The sequence below is a fragment of the Ceratocystis lukuohia genome (genome assembly GCF_044167205.1).
Source record: "Ceratocystis lukuohia strain C4212 chromosome Unknown Supercontig3_pilon, whole genome shotgun sequence".
Classification (NCBI taxonomy): Eukaryota; Fungi; Ascomycota; class Sordariomycetes; order Microascales; family Ceratocystidaceae; genus Ceratocystis; species Ceratocystis lukuohia.
Window position 1 is genome coordinate 1,091,113 of NW_027263522.1, and position 21,521 is coordinate 1,112,633.

The following is a 21,521-nucleotide window of genomic DNA, read 5'->3' on the forward strand; positions in this document are numbered from 1 at the left end:
TGTGCGATTTGTTTGATTGGACAACATAATATCTTCACCTTAGCTCTCACCGGGTGGCTAAATTCCGGTTAATAATACAGGCGGAGACCTTTTCACCGAGAATTACATCATCGTCACAGCCAGCTTGCAACAAACAAACAATTCATTATCAACACTTATCCCTTTCTAAACCAAAACAAAGAAATCAGATTCCCAAATAAATTTCCAATCCCAAATACCCAAACCCCATGTTCCGTATCCAAGCTAGATAAATTACTTGTCAAGAAAAGCGCCCTTTTTCATGATATCAGGTCCATTGGCCGCAACATGGGTGCTGGCATCTGTTGGAATAGTGAGCTGGGGTTCTCTAGACAGGCCGCATACGCGTCGAGAGCATCCGCCATGACGTTCACGACTTCAAAGATATGTGGCGCCCTGAATGTTCGGCTCCAAATCTGAAGCACAGTTTGGGCCAGCCTACGGACTGTTGGCTGGTCGAGAGGATCAATCGGAGCAGCAAGCTTCCGGATTGTATCGTCAGTCGACAGCGACGGGTCAATAGGCCCCGCATGGTCCGTTTCTCCAACCACCTGACGAATCATCTCCACAAGGATGCTCTCATCTTTAGTTGGCATCTTTTGGGAGCTTGTCATTCCAATGGTTGTGAGCCAGCGAGCCAGAAGCGTAGCCGACTCAAAGTTGCACACTGCAAGCTGCGAGTTAGTTTCTTATAACCGTTTACTCAAATTATTGAGGGGAGTTAGCCAATCTTACATAAATGCTGGATGCTCCACTCAGAGTTTGATGATTGCGATACAAATGAGACACCGGTCTTGATGAGCAAGGTTAATGAATGCAAAGCATGAAACACAGCCCGGTTCATTCTCTCGTTACGAGCCAATGGCTGGAAGCTCCGCGATTGGACCTGGAAGTTAGACAAGGCCTTGGCAAGTGCATTAGGGTCGCGTGTAGCAAGAGCTTTACCCGAATGCGAGTCGGTGTAAAGCTTGATACCGGCAAGACGCACCAAAGCCGTGGCATTATGCGCAATCTGCGTGGCTGGGTGGTTAGAGTCTTCAAAATTGTATGTGCCATTCTCGGCAGCACGGACACGCTGTCGTTGGTTAAAAGCAACTTCCCACGTCCTTATAGCAGATGTGATTTCATCAACGTCATCCAATTTCAAACTGCGAGAGGCATCAAACTTGGAGCTTCCACGGATGGCAGACTGCTTGAGCAGCCAAATCTGCTGCATCAGGGCATGAGCCAAAATATACAGGCCAAGTGTAGTGACCTGCAATATTTCACCAGTCGTTCCCTTGCCCAATATATATGCAAACGCGTCCTGAAGAGTCATGTCAACTCGTGGCTCCGTGCGTCGAGCCTGCTGCCAGCTCCATTCGTTTTCGGCCCTCCAAATCTTCCCTGACTGGGGCAAAGACAGAAAAAGCTCTGAAAACAGGATATTGGGTGGGTCATCGTACGCAATGCTCGAAAGGTTGAAGTAGCAAAAAGCAATGATTTTGGTTCGAATGGCCTTTTCGCGTCTGACCCAGGTTTCCCAGTTGCAGTCAGACTCGATTTCAGGGTCGGGGCCGAGCCCATCTTCGCGAAGCAACATGGCCAAGGTGCTTTGCAACGATGTCGACTCATTCAAAACAGCCTTAGCATTCCATAACCCAACAGCAAAAAGTAGCAGAATGGCCTGGATGGTTTCTAAACGAGCATCGGGTGTATTTGGTGTGCTTTAATCATGTTAGATACTAATAATGTTTAGAGTAGGAAGGGGGTAGAGAATTTCTCTATCGATGAATACATATACTCACAATGTTTCTCGATGCCCGTCCATCAGCCCTGGTCTATCTTGGTTGCTTGAAGAGAACATGTGTCGAACGCCCATTTTAGGTGACGGGAGGGCGGAGTTAACGGTATAGTTGCTAGACGTAGGGAGAAGGGCTTTGACTTCTGAGCTACGGCGGCGGCTGATTTGCTCCATGGCAACAGCCTTGGCAGCATACCACAGAGAATAGCTTCGGTGCGGTTCAAAACGGTACTGCGCCCCAACAGCTGCTACAGCAAGCAGGAGTTCAGGAGCCATGAGGGTAATGTGAAGGGTTGGGAGATGTAAAATAGGAAGGTTATCATTGATACCTAAAACATATCCATGAAGATAGCGGATCAATGTATGTCGAGAGGGGAATATAAAGTCTGAGGGCAGTACAGAATTAAAGTCTTGAACCTTGGCCTTAACCGAATCGTAGTCATTGGGCGTTAGGTGGCGGAGAAGAGGAATACGGTGTTGTTCATCGATTGTGCTTAGAAGCTGGGGCTGGGGATGTCTATCGTGGCCATCTGGCTGAGGCGATCCCACTCGTGAGGGGAAAGCAGAGTTTGCCTTAGAGCCCATGACTCGCGCCCAAGTGATAGGGTCAGTCGTGTCAAATACCGGAGCTAGATAGGCTGAGCTAAGATGAATCTCATCTAGCAGGTTGAATTCTAAGGGCATTTGCATAGAGGGGACAGCCGGCGGGAAAGATGCTGCCGAAAACGGATCGTCATCCCTGGCACGGTTGGCAAAGCTCACGTGGAGGCCAGGCGTAATATTGTCCAAGCCAGGAAGAAGTTCGGACTGTTGTTCGCCGACCGGTAGGAGTGGAGCTGAGGAAGCGGCCATATCAGAAAGCATTTGCAGATTGGCATCGTTGGATATGACGGAATTGGAAGCTAGGGTAGGCACAGACACATGATTTGCCATGGTAAAGGGTGGAGGGGGGAGATGAATAGACCCACGAGAGTACCCAGAAAAGTTGACAGGCGGCAGCCTATTATCGAGGTTGATGGAAGATCCATTGAGGGGAGGCTGGATAGGTTGGTTGTTGACGGGTGGTGTATCTGCATCAACAGAGGACGAGCCCTGTGCCTGAAACTGCTGCTGCTGTTGTTGTGATTGTGATTGTGGTTGCTGCTGTGGCGTTTGCTGCTGCTGTTGTTGTTGTTGCTGTGACTGTGGCTGCTGCTGTTGATGGAAGGATTCGTGGTATTGGGTAGGCGAGCGCTCTTTGTCTTTCGATGCTGCGTTGGAGGCTCGAGACGTCTTACGCGACTTGCTCAAAAGCTTTGGAGGGACATTTTGGTGGACCAGCTTTTCATGTCGTGAGAGAAGATCCCTGATATCCATGTAAGTAAACGGTTGAAAATAAAAGTGGGATAAAGTGGGGTACGAGTGAGAGTTCGGTATAGACAACGGGTGTATATAAGTTTATGATGAAGATGGGAAGAAGAAGAAGACATGGTCATGCTGGCTGAGGTGACAATGAGTTGCGCAAGTAAAAAGACAGCGCAAGAGAAGGGGGGGGGGGGGGGGGCAGAGAGACAAATCATGTAGGTGATGGGGCGGAAAGAAAAGAAAAAAAAAGAAATATAGCTAGGTTGGACAGACGTGGATAGCCAGCCAATGATACAGGCAGATTATAGGCGGAGCACGGCGCGATAAAGGTGACACAGGGAAAGTCGAGTTTAGCCTTTTTGGATGGACGGAAAACGACGTGGGGACTAATCAAGTCGCGCAAGAAAGTCATGGTTGAGGAATAAAGGACGGACACACACAGTCCTGAAGCCAAAAAATGACACAAGGCCTGGGCGAACCAGCTGCTCTCCAACGGCGGAAGGGAAAATAAAGGCGTGGGGAAATATAGCACGAGTGAGCAGAGTTAAGTACAGTGCAGCCTGGTAGGGAAAAGGATAGGACAGGACTTCCTATCTCCAAAATTTTGTTTGTTTGTAGTCTTGGCCGCTACACTCGCTGCCCTAAACATAGAGGACATGAACAAACTAGTCCTATTGTTTGATTCGGAGTAGCAAATATAGAGGAAAACATGGCGCGAAAACACAAAAAAAAAGAAGAAAAGAAAAAATGGAAAAATGGAAAAAAGACAAAAAAAGCAGACTCACTTTCGGCCAAAGCATTTATCACAGCCGGGCACAAGACAATTAAATGGCTTTTCCTTCGTATGAACTCGGATGTGGCGCTCGAGATGCTCGACTCGTCTATTGTGTGCGGTTAGAATGTATTGTGTGCTTAAAAGTCTGCTTAGTGCTATCAAGCCTGACTTACCGAAAAAGCTTGCTGCAATACTGACATGGAAGCGTTTTAGGCTTCATCTGTTTGCCTTTGCTGTCCTTCATCGGGGCACGTGAGTTAGCTTTTGCTGGGCTCGAGGCAGCCACTGGATGTGGCCGATGCGACATTGGGGTAGATGCGGGTGGTAGTAATAGTGTGGTGATGAGGTGGTGATAGTAGCTATTATGAAAGACGGTTGATGTATACCATGGGTAAGAGATGAGGCGAAGGACGGGAGGCCAGCCAGATAATTATTGGAGAGGTGGGGTGATCAAGCACGTAGAATAGGGCGTGTCCAGTGTTCAAACAGCGGGAGCTTTCACCCTTCAGAAGGGGGTTTAGGTCGAGAACTCGTTTGGGGGTGGGGGGTGTTTTAGTTTTGGTGATGATATCTTCGATTAGTGTTGTCGTTCGTAATGGCGGGTATGGGGAGCTGCGCTAAAGTCGACAGTATATTGTTGGCGATGGCGATGAGATCCTCTGCGTCTTAGGGTCAATTGGAGATAGTCGCAGAACCAGAGTTGGGGTTGTCTGCCGATTGTATATGTACGTCTATGGCCGGACTAGAATATAGAATATAGCGTCGAAATAATCGAAGTTGGCCCAGGGAGGTTCTCGTGTTTGGTGGGACAAGCCAGATGACAATTCAAGTCAAGTGGCCAAAACCAAGTGGATGGGAAGAAACAGGATGTTAAAATGATAAATGATCGATCGTAGGCCTTGGCTGGTGTCCTGGAGCCAAGAACATAAGAACAAGAGCCTGTAAATTCACACACATGCAAAATTATTGGGGAGGAGAGAATAAGGCGAAAGGTAAAAAGAGGTAGAAAAAAAGAGAAAAATGTGGAGGTGGGGAAGGCAAAATGACCCAATTATCTGAAAATGGCAATGGCCTGGGGAATGGAGAATAAAAATCTGGGGAAGGTGCGGCGACAAGACGAGAAGAGAGAGGAGATCAAAGCAAGAAAAAGGAAGGAGGAAAGAAAGAAGAAGGAAGGAAGAAGGAAAGAAGAAAAAAAAAATAAAGAACAAGGGGGAAGGGGAAGCGGAGGAATGGGGGAAGCTAGGGAATAAAAAGGACAAGCAGGAAGCAGGCGAAACAGCAAGACGCCCAAGAAAAACAGCAAGAGCAGAAAGGAGCGTGTGCTATAGAGTAAGAACTCCGAGGGGAAGAAGCCACAGCTCTGCTGCTGCTCGCAGGCAACTACCCATTTTCCCACGAGCTTGGGCCGGTCTCGTCCAGTCGTTTGGCTGGGGAAGTACTTTTTCGGTTTTTGCCTTTTTTTCTTTTACTTTTTAGGCACGTCTATGCCGGTTGTTTGCATTCATCAGTTGTATCCTGTCCCGGTTCATCCTCATCTCCTTCCTCCCCTTTACTTAGTGCTTGCAAGCTATCCCATCCTGCACATGACTACACATGACTAGTACAACCTGGACTGGCTGGCGAGGCTCTGCATGCCCTGGACAAATCATAATGCTTTTTTCCAAGTACCCAAGTACACGTATGCAACATGGTTCCCTTTCACTTGGGTGTTCTGTGGCACCAAATTGTGACTTGATTGGTACCAAAAACATGAGGCCTGGCGGATCCCATTCATGTTGACCCGTTCTTGCATAGGCTAGTACTCGAGCGCTTGTATAGACCCCTTTCCATGAAAGTGCGGGGAAGTCACGGCCCCCATCATGGGTATGGGTAAGATTAGTTAGTGAGTTATTGATAATTTGCAACTGACGTGAAGCTAATCGGTAGGCCATGTGATGGATGGAGGGTTAGACTGAATAGCAGAAGGTAATAAATCGGAAGTTGATTTCTTTTTTTTTTCTTTTTTTGTTTCCAGCCGTGTGCATGCTCCCGCGGCGCGGACCACCAAATTGGGGCAGTAACGAAATGAAAAAGGCAGGTGCAACAAAAGCGTTCATAACGTGACATACAATAAGTGCATGCTGTCTACCTTGTCCCATATGCTTTCCTCCTGTCTTCTGCCTTCCATCATTCCCAGTTTCCCGCCCGTTGTTCGTTTTTACCCCGGATTCTACTAAACCCTGCCACCCTTGCTAAATGCTCCGTGCCCTCCGAAAATAACCAGAACAACTCAAAGCTTCCCAAATTTTGTAATGCCCCATGGGGAGACACAGAGAAGGCAAGTGGGTCAAGTGGGTCTTAGGAGCAGCAAACAACCCCATCCCGAGGAAGAAAAGCCGACGCAAGTCTTCCAGCAGCCAATCAGCAGAGAGATGAACAAATTTGGCCTGACCATCCACAGGACAGACCGTCTTTTGCTGTTTTCATTACCCCTTTGCTTTCTTTTTAGGTGTAGACACAAACGTGCATCGCCAAAAAGGCTAAAAAAGGGAGATTCTATGAGCAATAGAAATACAATGGCGAAATTTGACAACCTGGACCCAGACGAGTTTTCAAAGCAAGCTTACAGGTAGGTGCGGTGAGGAGCTGCACCCAAGTGAGTGGATCCCTGTCTCTGACTGTCACCGCCTTGTCTAAATGGCCAAATGGGCAATAACAGCGAACTAGCCACCCAAGTCACCAGGTTTGGAATGATGCTCACCGCGTGACCTCTTTCTTCCCTGCGCGATCTGCAGCCCTCTGCCCCCTTGCCCGGATTTGTTACAGCGAGAAAAGACCTGGAACTCCTCGTATGTACGTGTATGTCTACGGTAGAGAAGGCCCTCTGTTTCCGCCCCAAGTTAATGTAAAATGACGTCCTACAACACGTCAGAACAAGGCTCAGGTACTCACCGTTCATGCAAGTCTCGATCCTAGACACGGACACGAACGAGCCACATGAGCAATTTTAGCATCCGCATTGGAAAAAAAGAGGAAAAGCAGAGCAAAAAAAAAAGCAAGCAAGAAGGAAATATCAGGGGAGAAAAGAAAAGGGAAAGAGCGGTATTTTTTTGCAACTTCCTTTTTTTACAACAAACGATGCTGTTGACGCACGCGGAAGTCACTTGTCCTAGTTGGGTATTTTTTTTGTCGCTATGCTTTCCCTTCGCCTATGAACCCCTTCCAAGAACAAGAGCCAAAGACAAAAATCGACGCTTCGGGTCGTCAACAACCAAGCCGCCGGATCAGTTCTCAGGACAACCTAAATAAAAATAAAGATGAAAAAGCATCAAGAAACTCTCCTTTGTGACGTATTTTGTGGCTTGCTATTGCCCTTGCTCGCTTCAGATTCGACGGACGACCGACCTCCATATTTTCTGTCAAATTTCCCTCTCCAAATTTTAGCCATCTTCTGTTTCCTTTGGTCAGACCAGGCACGCCACAGCATCAACTGGACTGGACGGGCATGCCAATGACGTTGCTGGATCAAGGCCTTGAAACATAGATTCCTGCTGTATTCCACCCCTCATATTCTGCTGAATCTTTTTTTTCCCTTATTTTTCTCTCTTCGATTCCCTCTTTCAACAATCGCCCCCTCAACACAAATTGGAGAACTTCGCCTTTGTTGGGGAAGCTCCTTCCATGAAAAGCCAAAAAAAAAAAAAAAACGACCCCCAAAGCATAAAAAGCTTATTATTCTCTATTTTATTGGCTTCATCACTAACACGATCTTGAAAGCTACTCCTCACTCCTAAGACTAGATATTCAGGGCTTGGGCTCGAAGCAAATTAGGGAAAAAGGAAAAAAGCCCCTGTACAACGACTCGTTTGAGGCTCTTCTGCATTCTGCGATAACCACCCATTGTTCTTGTTTTTGTGGAGTTGGATAAAACGGGTGGTGACAGATTGGGGATATTGGAGTAGCTTTGAACCTTAGGGTTACAACCACTTTTCACGTTTCACAAGGATAACTGTGAGCATCTAGCAAATGATGTGCGAGTTAGCTAGTCGTTGTTTTACTCTCAATACAGAAAACTACTCCCGAAAATAATTGATGCAAGTTATTCTCATTCGCGGGCTGCGCGCGGTAGGTTAATGTGTAGATTAGATCCTTAAGTAGCAAACGGAACGGAGCCGACTGGTGGAATCACGATGGTTATTGATGCACACGTCATGGTGTGTATTTACCTAGTATAGAAATATCCTAGCCATTCGAAAAAGTCTAAATGTTAATCGAAGAGTGGTTGGAGAGTTTGGCAAGAGACCAGACGAACGCTTGCGTAGTTCCATCCGCACTTGCTTTCATGTGTGCCGTCCCGTCACGTGGTAACTTTGTTTTAGGGCTCCAAGAAGACACAGATTGGAGCCCTTAACTAGAAGCCCACTTGGAACGGCTTCTTCATTCATATGAAACGCACCTGAGTGACGCTAGAGTGTATGTTAGCATCATGCTGTACCACATGGTTATGGGAGATTCACCCATAACCACTCACCGCCTATGGGAATGTAGTCGAGAGTCACTTCAAGGTAATGACAGCGAGATCTTGTGTAGCACATTGAGTTGATACGCTGTGTAACTATAGCTTTGGTAAGAAACACAGCTCCTATGTATTTCAATACAAACAGACGAGCAATCGAGTATTACTAAGACTAAAAGTAGGCTTTGATAAAGATCAGATCACGGGAGTTCCTGACGTCATGATACAAGGCCTGTACTGCTACTGTTATACTTAGGGTTAATAACCCAACTAACTTGGGATGGATGATTGTATACTGTAGCTTGAAACTGGGCCGGACTACGTCTGATATGATCAAATTTACGATAATATTCGATAAGTGAACGTTCGTCTGTGGCAAAGAACTCTCTGCATGTGGCATATTCCGTTAGAAAAGGAAGATGGGTTACCATAGCACATATAGTCTGGGTTCGTCGATACCGGAAGCATAGGAGCGGAATCAAGAGTTTACCGAACACAGCCACCATCTACTGCCAATAAACAAACATAGATAGACCAAAGTAAGGCGGGATAGATAGAAGATGCAGCGTCAAGCAAGAGAGTACCACTAGAAAACCCGAAACCTGCATGATGCTCTCTACACCGCCCACATAGCCTGAAATGAGGTAAGCAACGATAGCTCGGCTAATGGAAAGACGGGCTAAGAAAGGAGCCGTCTGGCGCGTGCATGGATATATACAAAAGGTCTACTGGCCTTTGTACCGTTGTATCGACACAGCCTCAATGGAAACGACGTAGAAGAGTTTCATTCCAATCTTGGTGGTAGATCTTGATATAGGTGAAGGAATCTCGAAGGCAATTTCACAGTGGAAGCTTTCTTATGCATACATGTGGAAGAATGAAATGGGCAAAGAAGGGAGGCGCAGGCGGTTAAGAAGGGAGGATAAGAGGAGGGGTAGTGTGAATGAGGAGCATGGGAATGGGGGTGGTGTTGAGGAAGGCCAGAGGATTTGCTGATGGGCTCTTCAATCTGTAAGTGGCTATAACAGATGTCCACAGCTGCCTGGGACTAGCTGACAGCTGCCAGCTGTCGCTTGTAAACAGGAACGTATGGGGGGGGGGGGGGGTGGCACTGACCTCCTAGACACTAGACGATATGACGAGAAAGGAAAAGAAAGCCTACTTAGATTAAATGGGAATGTGGCTTTGAGCAATAGCCCTTAGATTGGGTGAGTGATGGAGGCGGAGGGCAAATTAGCTATGCGAAGAAAGGCTGTCAGGCAGGGGGGAGTCTATTATCCAGCAGGGCGCATATCAAACATATCAATGAACGACAGCGCGGCTGTGTTTTGAAACCAAGCCCTCGTGCATTTTACAATCTCGCATGTTTCTGATACTTCAATGCTTGCTTGGGTTGGGGGAGGGGAACAAGAAGAAAATGAAAAGAGGGGAGAGGGTAGAGGGCGAAGGGGAATGATGGCAGCGCGATCAAAGCCTTTGAATTTCACAACGAAATAAAGAGACACATGTGGAGGAGTGCTATGGCGTTGCAAGAGCGTTTTAGACTGGACCTTTGATGCGCTGGCAAAAGCAAAGGCACTGGCATTAGCATATTTCCCGGTTGTTATCTCCAGAAATGTAACACTTGGAGAGGGTGGGGAGGAGGCAGGGAGTATAAAGTGCACATGTATGTACAGATCTGAGATAAAGATGCTTGTAGCAAGCACACATGGTGTGTTTGTGCTGGTTCTAACAACTAAGCGAGCCAAGACCTTGAGACGGGGTTCATTGGCAGCGAGAAGGATCATGAGAGAGTTTGTCTTGCTTGAAGTAGACAAAGGCCCATAAATCAAGGCCATGCTCGGTTCCTTTGCGGGGGGTGTCACTTTCCTTTTTTCCTCTTTTACTTTTACTTGGTGGAGGACTGACTGACTGAGTGGATATTGATTGGGTTCTCGGATGGCCGGACCGGACTTTGACTGGGCCAGGCCTATAGACAGGAGACTGCCTAGGAAGAATGTGGATTGTTCTAGTCTGGTCTGGTCTCCGCAGGATTGTGTGAGTAAGAAGCGACGGGAAGACAATGAGGTAAAAGGGAAAAAAAAAGAAAAGGCCAAGAGAAAAGCAGAAAAGGTGGCAGTGCAAGAATGCAAAGCGAATGAAGAGAGCCAAAGTTGAAAGAGAAGAAAGGCGAGAATGGGGCGACTTGAGCCAGGCGGGCAACAAAGCGCCTTTTGCCGTAAGCTGTGAAGGTGGAAATAGGGTGAAATATTAGAAGATTGGAAGGGCAAAAGAAGGTGACTTCGGCGGTTAAGAGTGGCGCATGGACTAGAGCTTGGACGTAGCTGTAGCTAGGAAAATAAGATGAGAGAGGCTAGAGGGTCAGGCGGGTCTAGAAGAGCCAGAAGAGCCAGCAAGCCAAGGGTAGCGAGGCACGTTGGCAAGGTGTTGAGCCTCAGTGGACACTTTTGTGGTCGTCTTCCGCATAACAATCTATGCTGGGGTTGATGTGGGGTGATGGGTGAGGTGGGCGAGGGAGAGAGAGAGAGAGAGAGAGAGAGAGAGAGAGAGAGAGAGTGTGTGTGTGTGTATGTGTATGTGTGTGCGTGCGTGCATGCGTGCGTGCGTGCGTGCGTGAGTGCGCGTGCGTGTTGTGCATCGGCTTCGCCTTGCTTTCTTTTCCTCCCTTCACTTTTCCTTTCGCTGTTTTCGCCCTGCAAATTGTTCCTGCTTTTCTATGCAAGCCGTGGCCATGGCATAGCGTGACATGCGACTCCCGGGCTTGCAGGGCCGGCTGAAGAGGCTTGACCTTGTGGTGGGAGGCTGAGGGCCGTGTACGTGTATGGAAATGCGTGCTAAGTCTTGGGCTTTTTTCCATGTCGAACTATCAAAGCCCTCCTCCGCCATGGGTTTCAAGATAGCATTCCTATCAAGCTGAAAGGGCAGTAAGAAAGAGTAAAACAAGCTTAAGCTAGGCTGATTCAATGATGGATGGAGGGAGGGGCTGCGTCGTAGGCCGTGGACAGGGAGTCCTTGTTCTTTGTTTCGAGCGGAGAGGCAGCAGGCGACCCTCTAAGCAAAGCCCCCAACATGCCAGCTGGGCTCGATTAGTGAGGCAGGCGTTCTATTCACTGGCTATTGATTGATTCGCAGAGGCTATTGACTCGCACATGTTAGTTGGCATTCTTCACGTTGCTTTCTTTCTTCGCACTCGCCACTTGCAACGAAGCGCGCGAACAGACGCTGGAGGGGCTTGCGAGTTGCTGTGGAACAAGCAAGATGGACGTGATTTTCTTTGTGACGTCGCGATTTTCTTGTTTGTCCGGCGGAGGCAAACTCACAGCTACTACGTAGCATAGGGGCCAGGCATAGAGAGGGAGTCGCAGTCCAGCTGCGGGACAAATAGAGGCTGTTGTGCCTGTGTGTGCGACTGAGCCACAATAGAGATGGAAGACAAGCAGGCCGCTGGCTAGCTTACTTTGCCTTCTTTGTTCATCATGGCTTCGGCGTGGGCGACGATAGTCTCAATGGCAAAAAAAGACAACACGCAGCTTCAGATTCAGGCATCGGGCAATGCTAGTGAGGACAGATACACAGATACACAGATACATAGATACATAGATACATGGATACATAGATACATAGATACATAGATACATAGACACATAGATACGTACATCCCATCCAAAGTGCCTCGCAAGGCATGGGAAAACGGCCCGGAACAAATGTATTGAATGGCTCTCCCTATGGCAACCCTTGACAACCCCTGTAGGCCTCCTGTAACTGGGGGCCTGTAGCATGTAGCATGTAGCCCGTAACACTATGACCAGCAGCCCGGGGCCTGTAATACGACGAGACCTATAGCTGGCCATACTAAGTAATGGTTATGCCCTATAGCCTGCAGCCCCATGCACTATAGAATGACAGAAGACGATAGCGCGACCGCTGGAAAATGTCTCTGCCAATTCTTGCATTCTGGATTGCCCGTACAGATGTTTGGCGGAACAACTAGGCCTTGATTGAATCCGCATAATGCATATTCTATAGTTTGTCCATATTTTTGTGTCTTTATTTCCCAGTTTTCGGTTTATTGTCCGGCAATTTATTGTGATTCTAATTTTCCTCCCATATGCGTCTGCCTTTTGCACTGCCTTGCTCTAGGCTGGAAAGGGCTGGATTTGTTCCTGGCCAAGCCCAAGCAGGCCTGAAGTCAAGCAAGGAGGAGGAGGAGGAATCACTGTCAAAGCCAGCCCAGCAGCTCTGTCTTGCGTCTTGCTTCTTGCTTCTTGCTGCTGTTTTGCCTGTTTTCTGTGTGTTTGTTTTTGCCCTTGTGCACAGTGTTGAAACTGTATGGCGACCCGTGCTTACGCACCCGAATTTGGCCCCTGTAGTTGTTTGCTGCGGTGTGCTGCGGTGTGCTGCGGTGTGCTGCGGTGTGCTGCGGTGTGCTGTGCTGTGCTGTGCTGTGCTGTGTGTTGTGCTGTGCTGTGTGTTGTGCTATGCTGTGCTGTGCGTGCTGTGTTTGTCTTTGGCCAGTGGCCTGCCAGACGCTGCGTGAGGGCTCTGCCAGGGCTCTGCTAGGGCTTTGCGGGGCTGCACCAGGCATTGCATTGCGTCAGTGGTAGTGAGCCACAGTAGCTACGATTAAAAGCGGGGCTGCGCCTGTAGACTTCCTAGACCCCCTGCTGTGTGCTTTTTTACAGTGCCAGCTCTGCATTGCCCGCACGATAGCCCGTCTTTCGCTTAATTCCGATTTTACTGTTGTGGCGCAAGCAGAAGCCAGAACAGACAGCAAAGCGCAGCTCCTAGCAAAGCAGCAAAGCCAAGACCACAGAATCCAGCATGACCCCACCCCTGGCTCTGTTTGGTTCCATGTTTCCTGTTTTGTGTGTGCACGTCGAGTGAGTGTAGGTAGTGTGTCTACCTACAGTTATGGTTGCTTGTGCTTCTGTTCTTGGCTAATCGTTCTCTCGTTTCCTCATTCCCAGCCGAGTATAATATCTCCAGCGTCCCGCCGCCCTTTCTGTTCCGTCTGGCGATTCCTCTTTTATTTCTTTTCTACTCATCACCACTGCAACACATCAGCTTTTCGCCTCTACACCAGCTTGCTTGCTCCTTTCCTACTACCCATCTCTCTGCTGATCTTATCTTTTCTTTGGGCCAGTCATCAATCTCAGATACGCCCCACTCTGACAACCTGCTCAAGCACAATCTTAGCGTCAAACCTGCCTGTCTACTCTTCTCTTCACTCTTCCATCATGATCTCTGCTTCGACATCCTCCTCGCCTGCCGGCTCTAAGCTGTCTTCCCGTCGTGGCTCCAGCAACCTCAGCATCGATCTTTCCTGCATTCCCACCATGGCGCAACCTACGCCCATCACCAACACCCTGCTGATCACTAACCTTGACGATCCGGCCATCTTCAACCCCCAGAACCTGATGCACATCCGCTCTCTCATCGAGAAATCCGCTCAAATAAACACGTGGTCGCCGCTGCGCTCCTTCCGCCGCATCGTCGTCTCCTTCAAGACCACCGAGGACGCCCAAAAGGTCCGCCACCTGTGGGATGGCGAGTCCATCCTCGGCCACCGCACCCGCGTCTTCTTTGGCCAGGAGACCCCCGTTGGCCAGCCCCGCGATGAGCATCTGACCCTGCCTGATGCTGGCAAGCTCTTCTTCATCTCACCCCCTCCCTCGCCGCCCATGGGCTGGGAGATGCGTCTCGAGGACGCCCCCAACAAGCAGGTCCACGCCGATGACCTGGCTGATGCCCTTGCCAAGCTGAACCAGTCCGCCCCCGGACCCAGCGACGCTCTGCTGGACTCGCCCATCTCGCCTGTTGACATTTCCATGGAGAACAATGCCCAAAACGAAGCCGGCGTGCCCCGCATGCGCTCCCGCAGCTCAACCCTCATCTGGCACCCCGAGCAGCACGGCCACTCGCCCGACAAGATGCTTCCCTGCATTGCTGTTGAGGACACTACCGGCGAGCAAGATCTAGATGACTTTTTCAAGACCAAGCCCATTCTTGCGCACACCATGCGTCCTCCTGTTGAGCTGATGAACAACTAGGCCTAGAAAACCGGCACTGAAAAGCTCTGTTCGTTTATTTATATTTCATCTCGATTTCCTTTGTGCTCTGTATGTCTGAGTTTTTTTTACCCTTTACATCTTGTCGTCTTTTTCCTTTTTTCGCCTCTGCTTCTTCTCTCTTGCCATCTATTGGGTTTCCTGGGCTTCGATGTCGACCAGCTATCTAGCGGCGCTTTTGCTTTGATTTTGTTCTCTTCTTTTATTCCCTTGTTACCTCTGACTTGTATTGTCGTTCGCTCGCCTTGGGATAAACTTTTTTTTCCTTTTTTTTTTTTTCATTCGTCTCTCGTTTTTCTGTTCTCTATAAAGGCTCGGGTTATCTGATGGAGTTGTGGGCTGCTATCTTTATGTCTTGCGCATTTTTTTTTTTTCTTATTTCTCTTCTCGTCTTTTTGATACTCAAGAATTTCTGTGGTTTTTTTTTTCTCTACACCACCAGGCATTGTTACCGTTAGCTATTTCATGTACGCTGCAATAACACAAAAAAAAGCATAAAAGTAAATATCAGCATTTCAATCCTCAAAAACGTGCTCGTGGATGTGATGTCTAGCAAGAATTGAGGCTTAATATTTTGTCTCACCAAAATATCTGTGGAACAATAGTCCCACTAATAAGACTGTAACATACACAAATTAGATGCCCTGTATCCCAGTTGCTCAACGTCTCCACCTTTTCGGCATTTTGAATGCATAATAAAAAAAGTATTTTTTACACTTCACTTATTTTAAGCTTTCGGCTCTGCATTTGCAAGGCTCGATTTTCTCTCCGGCTGACCAAAAATTTCCTTTTCTTTCCTTTCCAATTGCTATCAAAAGCGGTTACGTCCCTGCCCGAAACAGCGGATGAGCAACTACACTCGCGTGCCACCATATCGATCCATTCGTTTTCCATCTCCGATTGGTGCCCAGGGTCTCTACTCATAATCGACACAGCCAGGCACTAATCGAGAAGATTTCCAACCCAGTCTCCAAAATGGCCGCCCATTTACGTATATCGCGGCTGGCACAGACCTTTGTACGGCTACAGATCGATGCCTCGCCTTCCACTGCGACGTTAAGAGCTCGCCAACCGCTGGCACGCCCATTCTATTCTTCTTCTTCGCGCTGGGAAGCAGATCAGAGCTCGGTGGCTGAGAGCCTGCTTCAAAATGCAGCTGAGCCCAAGGAAGCTATAAAGACAGATGAGACTTCAGAGGCCCAGGGCTTGGTTGGGGCTAGGTCTTCTGAGAGTCGGGTTGCTGGAGTTGCCGGGTCTCCTCCCGCATTAGAGGCTACCGAATTACCCAGTGTGCCTCCATCTAATCCGCTATTAGACACGGAGTCCCCGTCTGCTTCATCGCAGGTCTCACCAAATATCTCAGAATCGCAACCTCTCACCCAGTGCGCCTCAATACAACAAGAAACCCTCGAACCATCCCTAGAACAGCCCCACCAGCAAGCCAGCAATCTACTGTCCAAGTCTCACCCCATTGAACAAGAAGATATCCTGTTCGAAATTGGCCCTGAACGTTTCCCTGGGAGCCTTCCGAGACGGCTCCGTCTAGCCAAGCCAGAGGTCGCCAAACTAGACGAAATTACGATCCCCATGAATGACAACACAATCACTGATAGTCAACCTACCGCACATGTCCAGGATACTTCAGATTTTCATGATGAAGCCAATGTTGTATCTAATATACTCGCCACTCCATCCCTCAAAACCGCCCAGCCCAAGAAAAAGAAGCTACGGCATCGTGACATGCCGCCGGAGCTGCTCCAACTCAAACTCCAGGAAAAAGAGAAACAGAAGAATAGCCGTCAACACACTAAAGGTGGCAGCTACGGCCTTAAGAAATACGGAGACCGTGACTCTCGCAAGCCCGATAGACCCGATAAGCGACCGATGTGGAAGATCCAACGTGATGCACTGAAAGAAAAGTTCCCCGACGGCTGGAACCCACTGAAGCGGCTCTCGCCCGATGCGCTAGCGGGCATTCGTGCGCTGCATGCGCAATTCCCTAATGAGTTCTCCACAGTCCAGCTAGCAGCCAAGTTTGAAATCTCGCCTGAAGCCATCCGCCGCATTCTACGGACCAACTGGCAGCCGTCGGCTGAAGAGGAGGCCGAGCGGCAGAACCGCTGGTTCAAGCGTGGCATGGTTGTTTGGGAGCGCTATGCCGAGCTAGGTCTCAAGCCACCCAAGAAGTGGCGTGAGGCGGGAGTTGGCCAGCAGGCGTGGGAGGAGCGGAAAAAGGCCATGGGCGTACAGTCAGTAGATGAGGATCTAGCAGATGATACGTTCTCAGGACGCAAACAGAGCTACCAGAGACACCTGGGAAACAAGATCATGTAAACCGGAACGGCCAGTGGAGAGACGAAGGGAAGCCAAGATCTCTTCAATATATAGACATATAATGGCGGGCGTAACACTAGAAAGGTTTCTACCCAATATGGAGACCATTGCCTTGCTCTCACCTGTACATTTACTTTGCATCACTTAGTTCAACTAAGTCACATTCATTCAATCATCAAATAAGATAGAAAAGGCTTCAAAAGACCGACGACAGTTCGCTGGTCCTAGTTCTCATTAAGAGCAGAGAAGAAAAGAATAATAAACAAGAGAAACTAAACAAGTTCAAACAGAAAAGAAAAGAAAAGTAGAAAGAAAGAGGCCTGGGTACCAAATACCATGTGAAAAGAAAAACAACATGAAAAGCAAATAGAAAAAAGAAACCAGATGACGCGCCCAAAACACAAAGAAAACGACGACGAAAGCCTGTTGTCTAAACCTAATATCAATAAAAACAAAGGAGCCCCCCCCCTCCTCCCAACAAAGAGACAAGAAATAAGCAGTAATAGATACACAAAAGAAGCGAAAGGAAACGAAAGGAAAAAAATAAAACAAAAGAAACAATAATGAACAAAGAAAAGTGATAAAATAAAGAACAGAATCCCGCCGTTTCCCGAATCCTTACCTCTCCTGAATGACAACGCCGTTGGTCAGTAGCTACGGGCTTCGCCGTCTTCTTTTTAGGGAGTAGTCCATCAAATAGACAAGGGAAATGAAAATGAACGCAAGAAAATGAACAGTCAACGAAGTGCCTCTTGTATGAAAAAACATTAGGCCCGGTGACTGATGACCAAATCAAGTATAACCCAGAGCACCGCACATCACCGCAAGGTAGAGCTGGTCTCTCCGCTGGATGTTCGTGGCCTTACCGAGTCTTCAGAGCTGAGGAACCCACTATCCTGGCTGCCATCGCTGCGCTGTGGAAACGAAAGTCGGAGCTTCTCATCCAGCATTGACACCAGCCGCTCCGAGTATTCGTCGAGGAGGCCACTGAGCATAGACTCGTTCATAGCCTTACTTCTAATGGCGCGGTTGCTCAGGGCTGATACCGTTAGACGTAGCTCTTGATCGAGTTCTTCTAGCGTCGCTTGGTTAATGGGCTCTGTGGAAGCAAGCTTCTTGCGATATGCGCGTAGCGTACGGCATGCCTGTTCAGTTGCCATATTGAGGCTACCGAAACCCTTCATGTTCTGAGGGGGTTTCTTTTGGCTAGCGGTGTTCAGAGCAGGCAGCGAAGGCCGATGCAAAACCCGGCGCCTGGGGCTAAGCGGTGGACTGGTGTCCCGACAAATAATAGATCCTCCTTTTCTGGAGGGTGTAGTCTCTATTATCGGTTCGGAAGCCGATATTTGCGACTGGGGCGTCTTGATTGTGGGGGTTGTCAAGAACTGGCGAGAAGTACGGCGGGTCAATGTTCGAGGCGGTGAGCGACGACCAGCAGAAGCAACAGTAGGCTTTTGGTACTCAGCCAGCTCAGCCTTGGATAAAACCCGTCGTAGCGGAGGCCGAGAGGCAGCTCCAGATTCCTTGGGCGGCGACGAGTCGCGACTAGTGGAGGAAGCCGACCCATCTTGAGTGTCAACACTCCAAAGCATCAACGTGCCATCAGAAGCTACGGTGGCTGCCTTCAAATCACAGTCGTCCGTATTCAACAGCGCAAGTCCGTTGATAGCTTCAGTGTGGCCCCATTCGCGACCAAGGAAAGATCCGGTTTGTGCATCGTACACTCTGACTGACTTGTCAGTGTTGGAGATTCCCAACAACCGCTCTTGTTCACGGCCAGCTGTTTGGTCGAGCAACAACCGCTCAAGCACAGCTGACTCTGCACCACTTTCATCATAGCACTTGAACGAGTTTTGCAGACGTCCGGCAGAAATATCGTATTGGCAAATAGAACGATCCAAGAGGGACACAAACACACTCTGGTTCTTGGAATCACTGTTCATAACCATGGATGTTGGTGATGCCTTCAACGACAGTACCCGCGAAGGGACGGCGGCAAGGTCATCACAGTCAGAGTTGCGGGGGACAAGATCGTAAATTTGCAGAGTGCGGTCTAACGAGCAAGTCAAAATCTTCTCATCGGAGGGAATAAGAATTTGGACAACTTTGGCTGCAAACTCAAGTGTCTGAAAATGACGGATGGCACCATTTTCAGCACGATGGAAAAGTTGCGCCGTACGATCGCGACCGCATGTAGCAACTATGAGTTTACTGGTCTTCTTGTCGTCATATATAGTGATGTCTTGTACTTCGGAAGCGTGGGCCTTGGTGTCCAGTAGCCACTCGCCAGTCTTCAAGTCAACAACTCGGAGTACACCAATTCTATCACCTGTTACTATCAGGTTACCAGAACTGTCAGCTCGCACAACCGTGAGCTGGTTTTCTGGGTCCAAGTCAGATCCCGTAGGCACATTCTCAATGGGCACGTCGAAAGTTGACTTGATTTGGCCATCCAAGTCCCACTGGATCATTTTTCCAGATCCAGACCAGGTCATGAAATCGGCCGCATGGAGGTTAGGCTGCGGCAATGTTTGAACGCCAACGATAGCCTCATCATGTCCGGGTATCAAGATGCGGGAAGGATCATCCTTCATCTGGCCCGGCAAATAGTCTCGGTGCCAAATTTCAATGGACCGGTTGAAGTCGATGGTGACGAAGTTGTTGCGCAAAAAGCCCATGGCGACAATGCCATTTGGTGCTTGGGTACTCTCTAGAATAGAATCATCTTGAAAGTCAACTACCTTTGCAACATCTAACGTCACAAACTGGCCAGCCTTTCCACTGACATAAGCTGTGAGGTCACGGATAGTAATGGAGGAAATTGAAAATTCAAGACGCAGAACACGCTGTAGCTTCATCTGTTTACCGTCATCATCAAGAAGACACACATCACCAGCTTCAGAACAGATGATTGTCCTGCTATCGTCGACAACGGCTGCACAAGTGAAAGTTGAATCTATCAGCGATCCTAGCAGGACATTGCGGCCTGGGAGTGTCTTTTGCGGTTGCACAGGCGATGAAAATGTGTTGTCGTTGATGAATCTTGTTTTCACTGGAGAGGACGAGTTACTGTCCTCTACTTTCCATGATTTTACATGGCGGACTCCGAGGGTGATTAGATTGTTTCCCATCCAAACCATATCCTTGACAGACGAAGTGCAGCGGTTCTGTTGGAAAAGCTTTGCGGCTCCTGTTCGGGAGTCTACTTTCCATAGATACAAAAATCCATCATTTATTGCGCCCAGAGAAGCCAGGAACCGGGTGTCGTGCGACCATGCAACCGCCCGCACACCGAAGGAGTGTTCGCTGATGGACACAAGAGGCGTGTCCGAAGAACATTCTTGTAAGCCAAAAATCAGGACTCTAGGGGCGTAGCCAGCCTCGCCGACCGCCAGAAACCTCCCATCCCTGCTGAGGGAAAGGCAAGAAGCTGCTTTTATTCTTTCGCGACTGGTCCAAGTCTTGCTAGATTCTGAGTACTCTGAAAACCCAAAACCTGACTCTCGCAGGCCAGATGAAACCCTATTCCGGCTGTCGTTTGCTTTTGGTGTTGAGATTGGACTGTTGACAACATTTGATGATTGAGTGGAGACGGAGTAAATGGGGATAGCGGTGGGTCGAGCTCTATAGAAGCGCTGATTATACCGGCAGGCATAGCGTTGTTTTTGGTTTGGATCAACGTTAACAACGACGGCAGCTCCTCCGGCAACATAGGCAAAGCTAGACTGCACGGAGTCGAATCCGGTTGCTGAGGTGCATGTTGTGCCGACTACGCGCTGCAGTGTGATTCGCGACTGCACAATGGGGTCGGTGGTAGTGATGCTAGGACGACCCCTTAGTGGCGATCTAGAGGGTTTTAAGTTGAGGTATGGCGAGTTTGACGGCGTCAGTTTGAGTCGGTTTGAAGGAGTAGTCGCCATCGTGGCGGATCCCCATGAGAAAGGAGCGGGATTGCGGAAACAAAGATGGGAGGGGAAAGAGGACGAAGGGCTGAAAGAGCTCCGAGCTTCTGTGATAGATGAAAGAAGAGAAATAGTAGATGAGAAGTCGGCGGGAAAAGAGACGTTAGGCGGTCAAGAAGAAAAGGGTCAAGATGACTTGCGATTAACGCGGCAAAGTGGGTAAACGAAACCAAAAGGGTAAAAAAGACAAGGAGCAGCAACGAAGCAAAGAATGGGAAAGACTCAGTTCAGACAAAGAGAGGAAGGGGATCAGGAATGAAAATAGCCCAGAGACAACCAAAGGCTGGCTGGCTAGCTGGTTGTTGCTTGTCGTTGGGGCTGTTTTGTTCTAAAGTTTGTTTCGATTGTCTCACATGCGAATCAAATGAATGAGGTGGAATTGAAGACACCGCGAAAAGATGATGGTTGAAGATGGTGCACAAAGAACAGTCCTGCAGGCAAAAGTAGATGCAAGACGAGACCACCATAAACACATGTGTTTATGGACGGCAAAGTGTGTATGTTGGAGAAGAGGTGGGCTGGATTTAGATTAGCAGGAGCCGTGGCAAAAAAGGACGTGGTTGAAGTCTAGCCATGGCTGGTGATGTCAGAAAGATTGCAAGCTGAGGCCGTGGGTGGCTGGGGGGTTTTTTTTTTTCATTACATACAATAATAGAAGAGAATAACGAAAAGAGCAGTCAAAAAAAAATGTACGAACAAGAATTGCAGTAAAGTGGTTGGTATTCAGAAGATTTGAAGC

The 21,521-nt window shown here is 48.6% G+C and overlaps 5 protein-coding genes across 5 annotated transcripts; 2 read left to right on the forward strand and 3 right to left on the reverse strand.

Annotated features, from left to right (window-relative positions):
• Positions 1-278: 278 nt before the first annotated feature.
• Positions 279-3,157, reverse strand: HOO65_030287 (C2H2 transcription factor; the record flags this gene model as incomplete). Its single annotated transcript, XM_071001863.1, has 3 exons — positions 279-685; positions 754-1,724; positions 1,806-3,157. The coding sequence occupies 3 exons, from the start codon at positions 3,155-3,157 to the stop codon at positions 279-281; spliced, it is 2,730 nt and encodes a 909-aa protein (XP_070859966.1).
• A 9,397-nt stretch (positions 3,158-12,554) lies between these two features.
• On the reverse strand, positions 12,555-13,003 carry HOO65_030288 (per-pentamer repeat protein; the record flags this gene model as incomplete). Its single annotated transcript, XM_071002428.1, has 2 exons — positions 12,555-12,698; positions 12,770-13,003. 2 exons carry the CDS (start codon positions 13,001-13,003, stop codon positions 12,555-12,557), a joined length of 378 nt encoding a protein of 125 aa, XP_070859967.1.
• A 652-nt stretch (positions 13,004-13,655) lies between these two features.
• On the forward strand, positions 13,656-14,468 carry HOO65_030289 (calcineurin binding protein; the record flags this gene model as incomplete). The annotated part of the gene is made up of 1 exon (XM_071000365.1): positions 13,656-14,468. The coding sequence occupies one exon, from the start codon at positions 13,656-13,658 to the stop codon at positions 14,466-14,468; it is 813 nt and encodes a 270-aa protein (XP_070859968.1).
• A 993-nt stretch (positions 14,469-15,461) lies between these two features.
• Positions 15,462-16,820, forward strand: HOO65_030290 (mitochondrion organization and biogenesis protein; the record flags this gene model as incomplete). The annotated part of the gene is made up of 1 exon (XM_071000366.1): positions 15,462-16,820. The coding sequence occupies one exon, from the start codon at positions 15,462-15,464 to the stop codon at positions 16,818-16,820; it is 1,359 nt and encodes a 452-aa protein (XP_070859969.1).
• An 818-nt stretch (positions 16,821-17,638) lies between these two features.
• Positions 17,639-20,740, reverse strand: HOO65_030291 (WD domain-containing protein; the record flags this gene model as incomplete). The annotated part of the gene is made up of 1 exon (XM_071000367.1): positions 17,639-20,740. The coding sequence occupies one exon, from the start codon at positions 20,738-20,740 to the stop codon at positions 17,639-17,641; it is 3,102 nt and encodes a 1,033-aa protein (XP_070859970.1).
• Between the last annotated feature and the right edge of the window lie 781 nt (positions 20,741-21,521).